This window comes from Triturus cristatus, chromosome 12 (assembly GCF_964204655.1).
Source record: "Triturus cristatus chromosome 12, aTriCri1.1, whole genome shotgun sequence".
Classification (NCBI taxonomy): domain Eukaryota; kingdom Metazoa; phylum Chordata; class Amphibia; order Caudata; family Salamandridae; genus Triturus; species Triturus cristatus.
In genome coordinates this window covers 30,699,554-30,715,396 of record NC_140595.1, presented here as the reverse complement: position 1 = coordinate 30,715,396, position 15,843 = coordinate 30,699,554, and the positions used below count along the sequence as shown (strand labels likewise).

At 49.4% G+C, this 15,843-nt stretch overlaps 1 protein-coding gene across 1 annotated transcript in view; it reads right to left on the bottom strand.

Moving 5' to 3' along the window:
* SIN3B (SIN3 transcription regulator family member B) overlaps positions 1–15,843 on the bottom strand; it is a 122,330-nt gene that overhangs the window by 22,066 nt on the left and 84,421 nt on the right. Inside the window, exon 17 of the mRNA XM_085639548.1 lies at positions 3,050–3,142. Within this exon, the coding sequence (XP_085495674.1) occupies positions 3,050–3,142 (93 nt within the window). The remainder of the gene's footprint in view (positions 1–3,049; positions 3,143–15,843) is intronic.

Here is a 15,843-nt window from a genome sequence, read left to right as displayed (position 1 = left end):
TCTGTGCCCTGACCCCTCACCCCACCCCCTCCACCCTTCTGCACTATGCTTTTGCAGGGCCATATTCTGTTACCTTCTCAAACCCTACGAGCCGCAGTTTGTATCGTTCCTCCATCACCCGATGGCGGGGCGGGAGGTTGAGCCGGGGCCAAGGCTGGAGCAAGCCCGGATTCCCCATCCCCCTTACCCCGTCTTGCTACCAAGGCCATTCCCCGCACCGTTGCAATGTTGCAATGTTGTGAGAACCGATGAGTCGGAAGAGCTTGGGTGGAGGCGAGGACCAGGGCAGCCATCCTGGTCTGCAGGAGGAGTGAGAGGTCTGCAAGGCTGGCTGGGCTGGGAAAGGGTCAGGTACATGACATAACTGCGAGGTTAGGATATCTGCTGACAGGCCAGTGGCCATGCAAGCCTGAGGCTGCCCCAGCCCACCCGGCCTCTTTAGAAGCCCTCATACCCACCTTTCTCTGGCACACTCTTCCGGCTTGAACCCTCCTCTAGAAGACACTAATTGTATTAAAGGTGGACTCTGCAGCGCTGAGAGAATTATTTCTTGGCACTGAAAAGGGCTTAGTTTTATCCCAAACTAGGATCCAATTGAAAACATGAACATAGTTCGAATTCTTCTTGCGTAGCAGGGAGTGTCACAGAACCCGCAAGCGTGTTCCTCTCAATAGAGCACATGAGACCATCTTACCTAGAAATATGTTAGAACACAGTTCATAACACTGCACTCAATGTTACTCGTTTTATCGGTGTCGGAAGGATGAGAGGCTGAGCAGTGGCTGTAGAGCCATGCACTTGTGACGTGCAGGTTACATGCAGACCCCTGTCACGAGGGTCCAGCTTACTAGAGTCTCATAAGAAGATTATACTTGGGTCCAGGCCTGCCCCAGCTCCTCTCAGCCCCCAGCCCTCTCCCGCCCCTCTCTGCCCCCACCTTCAGGGCATCCCCGAGTTTATCTAGGCGATGCCTGGGTCCTCAGTGAAGCTCTGAGCGGCACAATGAGGGCTTCTGTGCTCCAGTGCTCCCCATCATGGGTTGATTCACTCCCCTGCGCCGCTTCAAAGAGAGTTTCTGCCGCTAATGAGGGAGCGGGAGTCTTCACCAGGGGGCTCTCGGTGCTGCATGGCGCTTTAGCAGCGCCACCTAACATAACAGAGCTGTGCTGGCCAAGAGAGCAGGACAGGCAGAGGGGACACGGGGCCCTGCAGGAGCCAATCATTCACTCATCGGCGGGAATTGGTCAGTAGCGCTTAAAGGGCAGGAGCACAAACTAGGCACTCCTGGTAAACTCTAGCATGGTGAGAAATCTCCCAAATTCTCTGACGTGACTGACTCCTCTCCAACCCAAGCAGGCTTCATAAGCAAACCCCACTCTACCCTACAGGAGAATGTAAAATGAAACACAGCACTTGGGACAGACAGTCTAAGATGCATTTAATGCAAAGTAGTCAGAAAGCAATACAAAAACAAGCATTCTTTTTGGGTCGCGCCTAGGTCACATTAAACCCCCCAGAATGTTTAACATCACGTTTCACGATAATTCAGATACGAGCCAGAGCTGCTCTGACATGGCCGTCAACAGTCTAGGCTTTGTGCTACTTAAATGACCACGCGCTTGCGAATGCAGATGCGCTCTTCTGCTATTTAACAAACGCATTGGGATTCAAGATAAAATGTCGCATAATTTCAACAGCTTTTACGTAGGCAAAAGACACAGGGAAGGGTCTGCTCGGGGAGACAGAGGGAAGGGGAAACAAATAGTGCTTCCCCATTAATTATATGCCATAGTCTAACGCCATGGGTAAAAGATCCAATCCCGGTGGGCATGGCTAAAAGGAGACAGGGTGGCAACAATGAGGGATTGACATGCCTTCGGTGCAATCCTTGCACTGCCTTTGGCATAATTTGTGACGCCAAACAACGCGCACGAATGAAAGCTGAAGGCGGAGCTGGGATGAGGCTTTTGGAATCGTATCGATTCCAAGAAGCCTCTGCATGGCAGAGCAGCGCATGCGCTGCTTTCGCCAGGCAGAGACCTAAAAAGTGATATACTCCAAATGAGACCCATATATTGTATCTGATGCCTCTTCAAAATAGGCCCAAGATAATTCAGTGCTGGAGATCAGAGGAAGGAGAACTGTTTCAACTAATTTGGTTTTCAAAGGTTACCATGGAGAGTTTTTCTAGTGATCGGGACTGAGGGACCCTTTCCAGTGGCAAACCTTGAACCAAATGAGTTCAAGTACTCCTGAACATTCTGGTACCACACTCTGATAGCTAAACCATGCTGTGGCCAAGGCCACGGCCACAAACAATATGTAAGCTGCAATAGTACAATGATCACCATGTGTCTGACCACGCATGCTGTAGCAGACACCAATCACCCACACACCAGGGGCCCAATCACTGGGAACCCAGCCACCACACAATTCCAGTCATCACGCTAGCCCAGTTGCAGACAGAACAACAATCCCCCCCCCTACAGTCACCAGATATCGAATCCCCACCATTCTCCTACCAGTTCTCATAGTAAAACAGGCACCTTACGATACCCGGTCCCCACAGTATACCATTTTCAAATGGGCCAGTTTATATACCTTACCTCACCAGTCACTGGTGGCCTGGACACCCTTATTAAACCACCCACCCAGCACTCAACTCCTCTCTTACCAGTCACCACAAGGATACCAATAAGTGGGCCCACCATCCTGACCAAACCAGCCATGAGGACACCAGGCGCCACTGCGATGGTAACAAAAAGTGGACGGATGAAACCCCTTTTTGGCATTTATAGCGGTATCATAAGTTGTGAAAGCTCAAGGTGCATATTCCAACTATAAATCTACACTGTGCACACAAAGAAAATAAGAATGTCTGTTCTATGAATTATAATGAAAGGATACTTTTTCTTGACCATGAATCTTTTAAAGTTTTTGATCTGCAAGCTGAGCGTATTGTAGTGGTACATTAGGAGCACTGACAACCAGAAGATGGGTTTAGCACAGAACTTTTGAGGAAGGGGTAAAGGGTTCATTTGGCTCGCACCTGAACTTCGACTGGATCTTCCATTTGGCTCTCTTCGGTATCCAACAGTTCGATCGTCATGATCACATCCCCTTTCCTTTGCAAGAACATTATCTGCAAAGACAACGCAAGCACCTGTGAGACAGCTCCGTGACTGAACAGCCTGCTGCTGAGATTTGTGTCCATACTTCAGGTCACAGGTCTGAATCCAGTCAGGAACAACAAACTCATCTTTCCGAATTCTATGCATAGAGTACATTATGTTGGATGTTGGCAATAGTTTAACTACAGGCCTAAGAAATTGCAACTTATCAGCAGCCAGCCCTATACAAATAACAGAAAGCTAATATTGTTAACAGAATTTAGGGTGCTGGTGAGAAGCTGACAGGTTGACAGGTAGTACAAACTTAACAATGCAGCTCATTATAAAATGGATTTTCAATACATTTACAAGCTTGTGGCTATGGTATCAACTGTAACATCTTTTCTCATTAAATGTCTGGGTTTCGCTAGCGTCTTCGTTTGCCCGATAAAACTTTGATGAAAGGCAAATGATGTAAAGTAAGAGGGAAAGAAAAAGGGGAATAGGATGGGGAGGAGGACAGAGCAGAACTGATGCACTTGTAGTGCCAAGATAATGAGGCTCTCATCTAGCCATTGAGATCCAGCTAAGCATGAAGTTGGAAGCGATAGATACTAGTAGAGTTATACAAATAGTTACATAATGGAAATTATTTCAAAATATTTCAGTACAAATGTTATGTATATAAAAAGCGAAAAGAATAAATAAGTAGAAATAAAAAAGAAAAAGTAGTGGACTAAACGTATACGGAAGCTAAAGGATTTGGAATACCCATGAACTGCTAAAGATTCAAGGATGTTCGAGGCGTGGCCACAAGTTCTTGTTCTTAGCACTTGAGGGGGTTAACAGATTACCTAACGTTTAGCAGTATGGAGTGCACTGCACCTTCGCTGGTACAGGACTCTATTCTTTTTTTAAATAAAGTTACGCTTACCAGACGGTGTCTGGTTGCAAAACACCTAATGTTAACTCACCAAGAACTTACACTGGGCTTAAAGCACGCCCACTGCTTACTGTTAGTTGGCTTTGTCACATCTCTTTACTTCTTATTCAATGGCTTACCCGGTCCACCTTGTGAATGTCACCCTTGAATATAGTCTCTTTACTTGTGTCCTTCCACTGCTCACTTTTAGGGAAAAACTTTTTTAGTTCTTGCGCCTAGCGTTGCAGTGCATAGCACTGCTCGCGCAGCGAGAGACCTCTTGTAGGGGGTTTGGAAACGAACCTAGGAATCGCACACGCTCGTGCGTGTGCTTTTCCTTTTGGCCCAGGCTATTGGCCTCTGCATGCGTCTTTTTATAAAAGACAGCATGCAATTGGCCAAAGGCGGGCGCATTGCTCCGCCCATGGCCTATTGGTGTCTGTTACGCGCACCGCTGCCATGTGGTTTCAATTATCGTGGCCAGACACGGGCGCGATAATTGAAACATGGTAGCGGTGTGGCGCGCGCGCGCACCACTCGCGTGCTTGTATTTTATTTTTTAGTATTAGCACACGGGCACTGGCTGCAATAATTTGTGCAAATATAAACAAGCTCACAGAAGCCCTTGTACGCTGAATCAGCGCCGAGACTTAACGGTCCACAGGCATCGCACAGTAAGCGCACAAACCCACTGCGCTATCTTATAAGCTTCCTCTGTAGTTTCTGGGAGGGAAGACCCACGTCTCCATGTTGGGCTGGAAGGGGATTGGTGGGGGGTCAGTGTAGCTTCTGTTTAGGCTGAATTCTGAACGCGTTGCCGCTTGACACACTGCACATGTGCCCCCCCCCCCCCATCCCCCTGCACCAGGCCAGCACTGACACTGGTACTTTTCATGTGGTATGAGGGAAGCCATATGCCACAAGTCCGCTCTACTACCCTCTCGGGGCCGGTGCACACCCCGCAGACCCAGCTTTGTTTTCTTAACTGTGAGGTCCTGGTGCAAGCGAGGGAAGGAACCACTCGGTTGGGTGGTAAAAGCCATACAAGAGGTGCTGTAATCCCCTAACGCCCTCGGATCCTGGTGCAATGTTGGGAACCATGCCCCTCCGTTTTCCTCAAAACAGCAACATAATGCAAAATGACGCCATCCAGTGTACAGTGTGGTGAAAGCCTGCCTAAAAGTAAGTGTGTGTGATATCTTTACACCTAAAAAAAACGTCATGGCCCCGTGATAAGGCCTTACCCCCAAACTGTATGTGTGCACTCACCCCACTATTTCCCTCACGGGTGATCTGTGCCCCCTCCCTTCCCATTTCAGCCACACTCTCCTCGGCTTCACGTTGCTCAAAGCTCCGTGTCCTCACTCCCACCATCTCTCCTTGCCCCCTTTCTGTCCCTGCTTGCTGGCTTCTTTCAGAGCTCCATGTCCTCTCTCCTGCCATCTCTCCTCGCCCCCTCTCTGTCCCTGCTCGCTGGCTTCTTTCTGAGCTCCGTGTCCTCCCTCCCGCCATCTTTCCGTGCCCCCTTTCCGTCCCTGCTCGCTGGTTTCTTTAAGTGCCCCGTGTCCTCCCGCCTGCCCCTTTCCTTGCATCTTTCTGCGCTGGGGAAGTTGAGGCTTCTCTCGCTGGGCCTCACAAAGGAAGGACATCCTGCCCACCAGCAGGCCTTCCGCCATGTGAGGGAACCGTGGGTCCTCCGGCTGCCCTCGCCAGCTTCCGCCTGCAGCTGCAGACCAAGGGCACATCCAGGCATCATCCAGAGACAGTGGGGGGCAGAGACGCTGCCACATGGGCATCCAGGATAACATGCAAACTGGCAAGACAGACGCTCAGATACACAGACCCGTTCACAGAGCCACAAACACATAAAGAACGTGCCCAATAGTTCGACCTTTCGACATCAAGACAAACAAGCATTTGCCACTCGGTCTCGCATGTGCGAGGGTTAGAGCCAGAGCTTTAAGTGGTCCGGGTCCTGCCGGTGCTCATCACCGGCAGTTCTAAAAAGGAGGTGCTGAGACTGGTTTCTATCGGGCGCTCTATTATTGCCCTCGGGGTGATAAGAAAAATCTTACCTCAGCAGCAGTAACGCCTTGTTCGAGGCATATGAGCTGCAGATTACACACTGTGCATAGATCGCCATCTGGTGTTGGGCCCGGATGTTTGCAGTTGTTTTTCCTTTTGGAAAGTCTTTGGAAGTCACGAGGTATGTGACTCCTCCTTTGGATCGTATTGCGCATGGGCTTCGGCTCCATCCTCAGATTGTTTTTTTCCGCCATTGAGCTCAGATGTGTTCTTTGCGCTCCGGTTCCGAACAGTTTCCAGTTCTTCTGATCGGCGCGCAATCCTCCCCTTTTCGCGGTATTGTTTTCGATCGCGATCTCCACACCTGACGCGACTCTCATCGTTCAAAGTCTTTGATTCCGGTCGTCGACGAAGGCCTTCGGGCCTACCTAAGCTCTGGTCCTGGCTGATGGAAAGGACTCCATTCAAGAAGTGTCCTCGATGTGGGTCCAAATTTCCCCACACCGATCTCCATGAGGTGTGCAACCTCTCCCTCTCCCCTGAACACGAGGCTCGAGACTGTCCGGTGTGCAAATCCTTCCGGTCCAAGAAGACCATTCTAGACCGAAGGGCGAGGAGAACCATGGCACACTCGTCGACAGCGATCCCCGACGACATCTTCGGAGAAGGCGTCGATGTTCAAGAACAGCACACCGAAGAGGGCCTTGTCAGCGCCTCCAAAACCGACGACTCAGATGTCGAGGACATCACTCCGGCACAGAGAGGCGTGAGTACTAACATCCACCCCCACCCCCCAAGGCATCGAAAAAGGCTTCGGTCACGCCTTCGCCCTTGGGCATAGGCACCACCAAGACATTGCTTCCCACACCTCGCCTTCAGGCCCGGTTAAGAAGCCTATCAAGCCCTCTGGCGCTCGGGCTCGAGCCAGTCTGCCGTCGGTGCCGAGAAACACTCCTCCGCACCGGCGCCGAAAAAGAAAATGGCATCCTCCTCCTCAGCGCCGAGCTCCACACCGAAGCACTCGGCGCCGAAGACAAGCACCAGCTCCTCGGTGCCAACACCGTCCCTGGAACCGAGCAAAAAACCCAAAGCCATCGACACCCACGCTTCGAAGCGGAAAGTCATCTCGGATCCGAGAAAACAACCAGCCATCTCGAAGCCTCACAGTTCAAAACAACGAACCGATGCTGACTCCAAGACCAAAAAACCCAGGGCTCCGACGCCTTCGGATCGGCCACTCACTGAAGAACTATTTCGGCCTGATCCACTATAAAAAACACTGGTCAAAGACCCTAAAACTGGACTGTTGATGCTCAGCATCAAAAAGAGACCGCTTGACAAGCCTGCCCCAGCTCCACCTCCAAAGAGGAAAGACTTTGCTACCTCCCCTTTGAAAATACCTTCACCCCCTCCTCCGCCTCCTCCTCCACCTCCTCCGCCACCTCCCCCACCTCATCATTCCCCCACACCCTCTCCGGATGAGGATGATGACGATGTCTACGATGACACAGGGGACTAGTCCCATGACCAACCCACAGGGGATCCCACTCCTGCAAGCTCCCCAGACCCATGGGACGACTATAACATTCCAGACATCCCTAACGTCCCGCAAGACGACCTTTACCCTTCAAGACCGCCCCCCCCCCGGAAGACACAATGAGGTTTAACCAACTACTCCATAGGGCTGTACACTACCACGGAGTTGATCTCCATACAGACCCCGTGGAGGAGGACTTCCTGCTAGATACCTTTGATGCAGCACACAGGGCCACTTCCACCCTGCCCATGCTTAAAGGGGTTATCAAGCACGCGCCGGAGGTCTTTAAAGACCCAGTCAGGGCCAGGGTCATCAACTGTTGCATCGAGAAGTATAAGGCCGCCCCTACAGACCCCACCTACATCAGAGGGCCAGCACCACTAGACTCCCTAGTAGTGTCCACTGCAAGAAAGCGTGCAAACTCCCAGGCATCAGGCGAGGCACCACCACCTGATAAGGAGTCCAAACTCCTGGACGCCTCTGGCAAGCGCACTGCATCCCAGGCTGCCAACATATGGCGCATCGCAAACACACAAGTGCTTTTGGCAAGATATGATAGGGCACATTATGATGAACTGGAAGCCATAATGCAACACCTCCCTGACAAATACAAAAATAGAACCAACGAGCTAATCCAGGAGGGTAAAACCATCACCAACACCTCCGTTCGCTGCGCCGTAGATGTAGCGGACACCGCCTCTAGGGCAATTAACACCAGCGTCCTCCTCCGTAGGCATGCCTGGCTACGAATTTCAGGTTTCAAACCAGAGGTGCAGGCTTCCATCCTGAACCACCCCTTTGACCAGGAACAAACGTTGACGATGCCCTGGAAAAAATGAAAAAAGACACAGATACGGCAAAGTCTATGGAAGCCTAACAGTCGCGCGCTCCTTTCGCCGCTCTTCCTTTCGAAGCACCTCTAGAGGCTACTCCTTCGATAACGCTTCTACTTCCTATAAAGCCCCTACCCAATCCACCTTCACAAGGGGTTACCAAAGAGGCGGCTACAGGGGCAACAATAATAAAGGCAGAGGCAAGACTAACACCTCCCGCTCTGTCTCCATCCCTACCCAATGACTTCCCTCCACTCCCTCCAGACCATCCCACTCCGGTCGGGGGCAGACTCCACAATTTCCTTCCTGTCTGGACTACTATCACATCACACAAATGGGTAACACAAATATTTCGGTCAGGCTACTGCCTCGAACTAATATCTACCCCCCCAAACATTCCACCCAAATAACGCCCAATGTCACAGGAACATTTGTCACTTCTAAAACAGGAGGTAATCTCCCTCCTACAAAAGAGTGCGATAGAACTAGTTCCTACCCACCAACAAAATATGGGAGTTTACTCCCTATATTTTTTCATACCAAAAAGGGACGACACTAAGACCCATCCTGGACCTCAGACCCCTAAATCACTATATACACTCAGACCATTTCCACATGGTCACACTCCAGCAGGTACTTCCCCTGCTCTCCCAAAACGACATCCTTGCCACCCTAGACATCAAGGACGCATACTTCCACATTCCTGTGAGCCAAATCTCAGATTTGTAGTGGACGGTCAACACTATCAGTTCAAAGTGCTCCAATTCGGAGTCACCACAGCACCACGGGTGTTTACCAAGTGCCTAGCGGTAGTGGCAGCACACCTGCGAAGACAACACATCCACGTCTTCCCATACCTAGACGACTGGCTCATAAGAGGCAGCTCATACAACCAGTGCGTACAACACACTCACGCCACTATCCAACTACTTTACGAACTGGGCTTCACAGTAAACCATGCAAAGTCCCATCTGCAACCGCCCCACGTAAAACAATACCTCGGTGCCACCATAGACACCTCAAAAGCGCTAGCCTATCCCAGTCCTGCCAGGATAGCAAGCATTCAGGCTCTACGCGCCAAATTTCAACCAGAACACTCTCTTCCAGCTCGAGTGTTAATGCAACTTATAGGAATGATGGCCTCTTGCATATTCATAGTACCTCATGCAAGACTCCAGATGCGTCCTCTCCAAGAGTGCTTAGCGTGCCAATGGAACCAGACCCAGGGTCAATTGACAGATCTGGTGTTGGTAGACGGTCGTGCCCATCGCTCTCTGCAGTGGTGGACCACCAAAAACCTTTCCAAAGGACGACCGTTCCTGGACCCGATTCCTCAGATAGTACTGACAGCGGACGCATCGCACTCTGGCTGGGGAGCTCACCTACTACATTACACCATGCAGGGCAGGTGGACACCTCAACAAAAGTTACTCCACATCAACCATCTGGAGTTGCTAGCCATATTCTTAGCCCTAAAGGCCTTTCAAACACGTCTCAGGCAAGGCCGTCCTAGTCCGCACCGGCAACATGACAGCCATGTACTATATACAAAAACAAGGCGGCACACTCTCTCCGCAGCTCTCTCAGCTAGCACAGAGCATATGGAGATGGGCCATACCCCAAAACATCTTTCTCCTAGCCCAACATGTCCCAGGAGTCCAAAACACTATGGCCGATCTGCTGAGCAGACAAACACAACACGAGTGGGAACTCCATCCACAAGTTCTTCACCCCTACTTTCAAATGTGGGGGCATCCACAGATAGACCTCTTCGCCACCCACAAAAACGCAAAATGCCCAAACTTCGCCGCCATGTATCCACACCCATTGTCCAAAGGCAATGCGATATGGATGAACTGGTCAGGCAGATTTGCGTACGCCTTTCCGCCTACCCCACTAATTCCATTAGTGGTGCGCAAACTACAGCAACACTCCCTCACTCTCATCCTAATAGCTCCAACTTGGGCCAGACAACCATGGTACACCACACTGCTGGAACTATCTGTAGTACCGCACCAAAAGTTACACCTCTCTCCACGCCTCTTAAACCAGAACCATGGAGAGATCAGGCACCCGGAACCAGCTTAGCTCAACCTTGCGATCTGGCTCCTGAAATCCTAGAATTCGGTTATCTTAATCTTCCCCCTGACTGTATGAACGTCATTAGAGCTTGCTACGCAGCAAAGTGGAAACGTTTCGTGACCTATTGTCACAACAATAACTTCAATCCCCTAGATGTGCCCATTCAACACATCATAGGCTATTTACTACACCTACAAAGATGCAACCTAGCGTACACGTCTATTAGACTGCACCTTGCGGCCATAGCAGCTTATCTACAAAACAGGCAACATCTATCACTCTTTAGAGTACCTGCCATAAAAGCCTTTATGGAAGGCCTCAAAAGAATAATTCCCCCCAGAGTGCCACCCTCACCTGTGTGGAACCTAAACATCGTTCTCACAAGACTAACGGGCCCTTCCTTTGAACCTCTACACAAATGTGAACTTCATTTCCTAACATGGAAAACGGCCTTTCTTGTAGCCATTACTTCCCTCAGAAGGGTCAGTGAAATACAAGCACTCCCCATTCAAGAACCCTTTCTGCAAATGCACCATAACAAGGTTGTTCTCCGCACTAATCCAAAATTCCTCCCTAAAGTCATTTCTCCCTTTCACCTAAACCAATCTGTAGAACTGCCCGTATTCTTCTCGCAGCCACAGACCATTGCAGAAAGAGCTCTCCACACACTAGATGTAAAAACGAGCCTTACTCTACTACATCGAGAGAACACAACCCTTTCGTAAGACCAAACAGCTGTTCGTGTCTTTCTCACCACCACACAAAGGCAATCCCATCTCTAAATCTGGGATAGCTAGGTTGATTGTTAAATGCATACAAATTTGCTACCACAAAGCAAAACGAACGCTATCTGTTCCCCCTAAAGCCCACTCTACACGTAAGATAGGGGCTTCCATGGCATTTTTAGGGAACATCCCCTTAGATGATATCTGCAAAGCAACAAGCTAGTGTGGGCCAGGCTGTACTCAAAACATTATTTCAAACCACTGCAACAGATACTGGTGGTCGCCGCTAGGAGCGAGTACTGCTATATAATCTATGCACAGTGTGTAATCTGAAGCTCATATGCCTCGAACGGCAAATGCTACTTACCAGTATGCATCTGTTCTTGGCATGTAGAGCTGCATATCTACACACGCCCACCCGCCTCCCCGGCTACCTTTATCTCTTCCAGTTTATCTTATTTAGATACAACACACATGGGCATATGCACAGTGTTAGACCTGTCAGCCCTTTGGGTGGTCCCTCCTCATCATTATTTATTTTGTCCCACTTTTGCCTCAAACCCTGTTAGTATTTACCCTTTTTGGGAACCACCAGACTTTTTAGTATTGATGCAGATTCAGGGAGCCATTTTATCTACCCCTGGAACTTCTGTCTGAGGGCCGGAAACACAAAATGGTGGCCACCCATTGTCACCTGTGACATCACTGGAACCTACTAGAACCTTCTGCAACCTTCTGCAACATTCTGGAACCCTGTGACAGTTTAAGGCGGTTTAGAATGTTGGTAAGCTAAGTCGACAGTTGGAGTTGGCAGTTGGCACCTGACTGGTGAAGAGAGAGGAGCAGAAACCTGAAGGAGGAAGGAGTGAGGCAGCAGGGGTGGAAACTTGTGCCTGGAGTGGGGTCCATAAACCCACCCTTGATACTAGTCCCTACTGACTGAGCCCAGCCTGGAGCCCTGTGTGGGAGAAAGCAAGAGAAACCATCTTAAGGACCTGGACAGCAGGAACAGGCCTTAAAAGTAAAGAACAGCAAGTTCCTGACCTGGTTACTGGTAACTTCTTGAAGTCCGACGTCGAGAAGCCTGGAGACCTGGAGCCCGAGGTGGAGAAGCGGCGCTGACTGGAAAGCAGACGTCGTACCCGGAGCCGCCAGAGGTCGAGAGAGGGCGCCGACGAAGGTCGTGGAGAGTACCAGAGGTCGAGGAGGAAGACACCTGAGGTCGAGTGTGCGGCGTCGACGGGGGAGTGAAGTCCGCCCTCCGGAGTCGCCGGAGACCGAGGTGAAGCGTGCCGGAGGTCGGGAGTGGAGATCGCACTCCGGAGTCGCCGGAACCTGAAGAGAATCGTGCCGGAGGTCGGGAGTGGAGGTCGCACTCCGGAGTCGCCGGAACCTGAGGAAAGGAGCACCGGAGGTCGGGAGTGGAGATCGCACTCCGGAGCCGCCGGAAGTCGACATCGAGCCAAGACTGCCCGACGTCATCGAACCGAGGCCGCCGACATCGAACCGGAACCGCCTCTCGGCGTCGACAAGAACTGTCATTGAGCCGAGGCCACCGACATCGAACCGGAACCGCCTCACGGCGTCGACACGACTCCAGCGGCGTCGGAGCTTCATAAAAAGGGCAGTAAGTGGAATAGAGGGCGCCTAAGGCCCTGTGAAGCCCTAAGAGACCATCCTAGAGGCTAGAGAGGTGCTGGAACCAGCTTGATAGTGCCAGGGGTGAGCTGAGACTAATACAGAGGGGTTGTGTAGTGTGGGAGAGCCAGATCTCTAGATTCCCCCTTGACCTACCTCAGTTTAGGCCTCAGCCTTGTCCAAGCCAAGTAGTACACCCCTCAGGTCATCCAAAACTCTACAAGCTGGGTTTGGGCCAAATCATCCCATAATACCTCAGGAATGTGAACTGATTTTCAAGTCTCACTATTGGCTTTTATTATTTATTGAGAGCACTGTATTTATTGTATTCATCCTATTTATTGCTTCACAGTATTTATTGTTTCACAGTATTTATTGTCTCGCAGTATTTATTGCCTCATAATATTTAATTGCCTTTTATGTAATGCACTTATATTTATGCCTTGATTATTTATGATCTACCTTATTTATTGAATCGTTGAAGTAATATTTATTTGACTTACCCTTCCACAGGAAAAGCCTTGTGTACTGTGATTGTATTATTATTTATTTAATCAGCAACTAAGAGAAAAGAAGATAAAGAGATATATTTTCAGTATAATTTTTAAGGTGTAGTGTCGTTTTTGGAACGGATGCACGCATGGTTATTGTGTGGGTATGACGTATGCTTAGCACGGTGCCTGATCCCTGACCACTCGAGCCAAGCTACCACAGTGTATGTCTGGGAGAACACCACCACCCTTCCGGTGTGGGGGTGTTTTTCTAACACACTGCTTATTACTATGCTCCATCATTTCCCTGCTGGCGAAAAACAATCTGAGGATGGAGCCGAAGCCCATGCGCAATACGATCCAAAGGAGGAGTCACATACCTCGTGAATTCCAAAGACTTTCCAAAAGGAAAAACAACTGCAAACATCCGGGCCCAACACCAGATGGCGATCTATGCACAGTGTGTAGATCTGCAGCTCTACATGCCAAGAACAGATGCATACTGGTAAGTAGCATTTGCCTTACTAACTTTTATGTGACTTCAAGGAGACCCGTTTTTAGTTCTTTCACAGTTTCATCATGTCAGAACTGAAGCATTTTCAATATTATATTCAACGAAGTCGCCGTAGTTGATTGTTTATTTATCTTATGCATTTAACAACCATTGTCAATGTCAACAGTCCTGACTTCTTGTTTAGGTAAAGCCTGGGCAGAGCATGCGCTGCTCAGCGAGGCATGCTGTACTCTGGTATAGACTTGAAGTTCCGCCCATCTTTTCAGTTAGCTCCTGTTGCTTTCTAAATGGTTACTACTTATTGGTTAATATACTTTTTAGTCCCACCCTAGTAACACCTTGTCTGCATTTGTAACCTCCCATGAGGACTGGACTTTTTACTTGTGTGGCTACACCGTATGTTTACTTGGTCCTTGAGCACTATTTTCTTTAATTATTTTTGTCCTACTGCAGACACGACTTTCCTGCAAGGCTTTTAAGATGTGCACGCGGCACCTTCAGGTTAGAGAACGGCAGCCGCTTAACGGCTGCCGAAATTAACACAAATTCACTAATGATGCCCGTGGCTCGTAGCCCCTCATCTCCGTCCCGCCCCTGGGCGCCACGCTTTACATTTTCATCACGGTGCCTGCTTTAGGATTAACAACATGGGCGCCCTATTTCTTTGCCACCAATAACAAGCATTTGCAATGCAACAGGTCTTGCATTTTCAAAACTTTGACCTACTGGTACACTGTAAATGACAAGGCCTTTTATTATTGCAGGTTTTTGAAACACCTAAATAAAAAGCATTGTCATTTACAAAGCCAGTAGCTCAAACTCTCACAAATGCGAGACCTATTGCATTGCAAATGCTTGTTTCATTTTGCTGATGCACCCAAAGTGAGTGCATGTGTTTTCCAGCTGTGCCCCTTGTGTGCTTCTCTACCCCTTTCTGCTCCATGTTGCGCTCGTTGAAATGCTTCTCTGCTCTCCCTTGTCACGCTCTCTCATCCGTGTGCTTCTCTCCCCCCACTCCCCATGCTCCGTCTTGCTTTCACTCATGTGCTTCACTGATGTTCTTCCCCTCGTGCTTCTCCCCACTCGCCTTCTGTGTAGTGCTGTTCGCCCCATCGCTCCTCCCCCCAACACAAAAAATATAGCCTTTTTATTTTTATCTGGAGCCTTCCTGCGCCAAAAAATCTTCCAAGTGTTGTTTCCCATCTCAGATTGATAAATGTAATCAAATGGCGCCCATGTCAATGTGCTGACGTGCATGCGTTCCGACGCATATGTGCATGAGTGCAATGATGCGACTGCCATAGCGCCTCTTTAGTTTTTTTGTTGTTTTTTTTTACAATGCTGCACTACACCACCAAAAGCAATTGGCAAAGCCAATAGGTCCCAATGGTAAAAACTACTGGCTTTGCTTAATATGGCCCAGTTGTTAAGCAATCCCAAAGGACCTGTGGTTCGTACCTACCCAAATTCATAGAAGCTGCTAAAGTGGGGACGCTGCATTGTACTTGGGGGTTCTTGTTCTTGAAGCCAGAAATTTAACCACTATTCCACATATCCCTTTAATTTATGCAACATGTATAGTATACAGCAATCAAACCACGACCCCACAACTCTGACAATAAAGCAATATACCGCAGATATGACAATTAAACCAGTACTCCACACATCCTACTCAATCATCAGACATAGCTGGTGTATGACAGGCAAACACTTCACCACACATCCGTCTCTATCGTACAACATACGTAAGGAATGACAAACCCTTTACCGACACACCCTTCTCGATCTTGCAACATATCTAGCATATTCCAAAACACTACTCCACACACCCGTCTCAATCATGAGATGTATAGAGGCACTCGTACCCTGTGTCACGTCTGCCAATGCATGGACGTTGGGACTGTGGATGGAGTAGTAATGGGTCAGAGGTAAGGGAAAATACTGTGTTTGCCAAAAAAGTAAATCT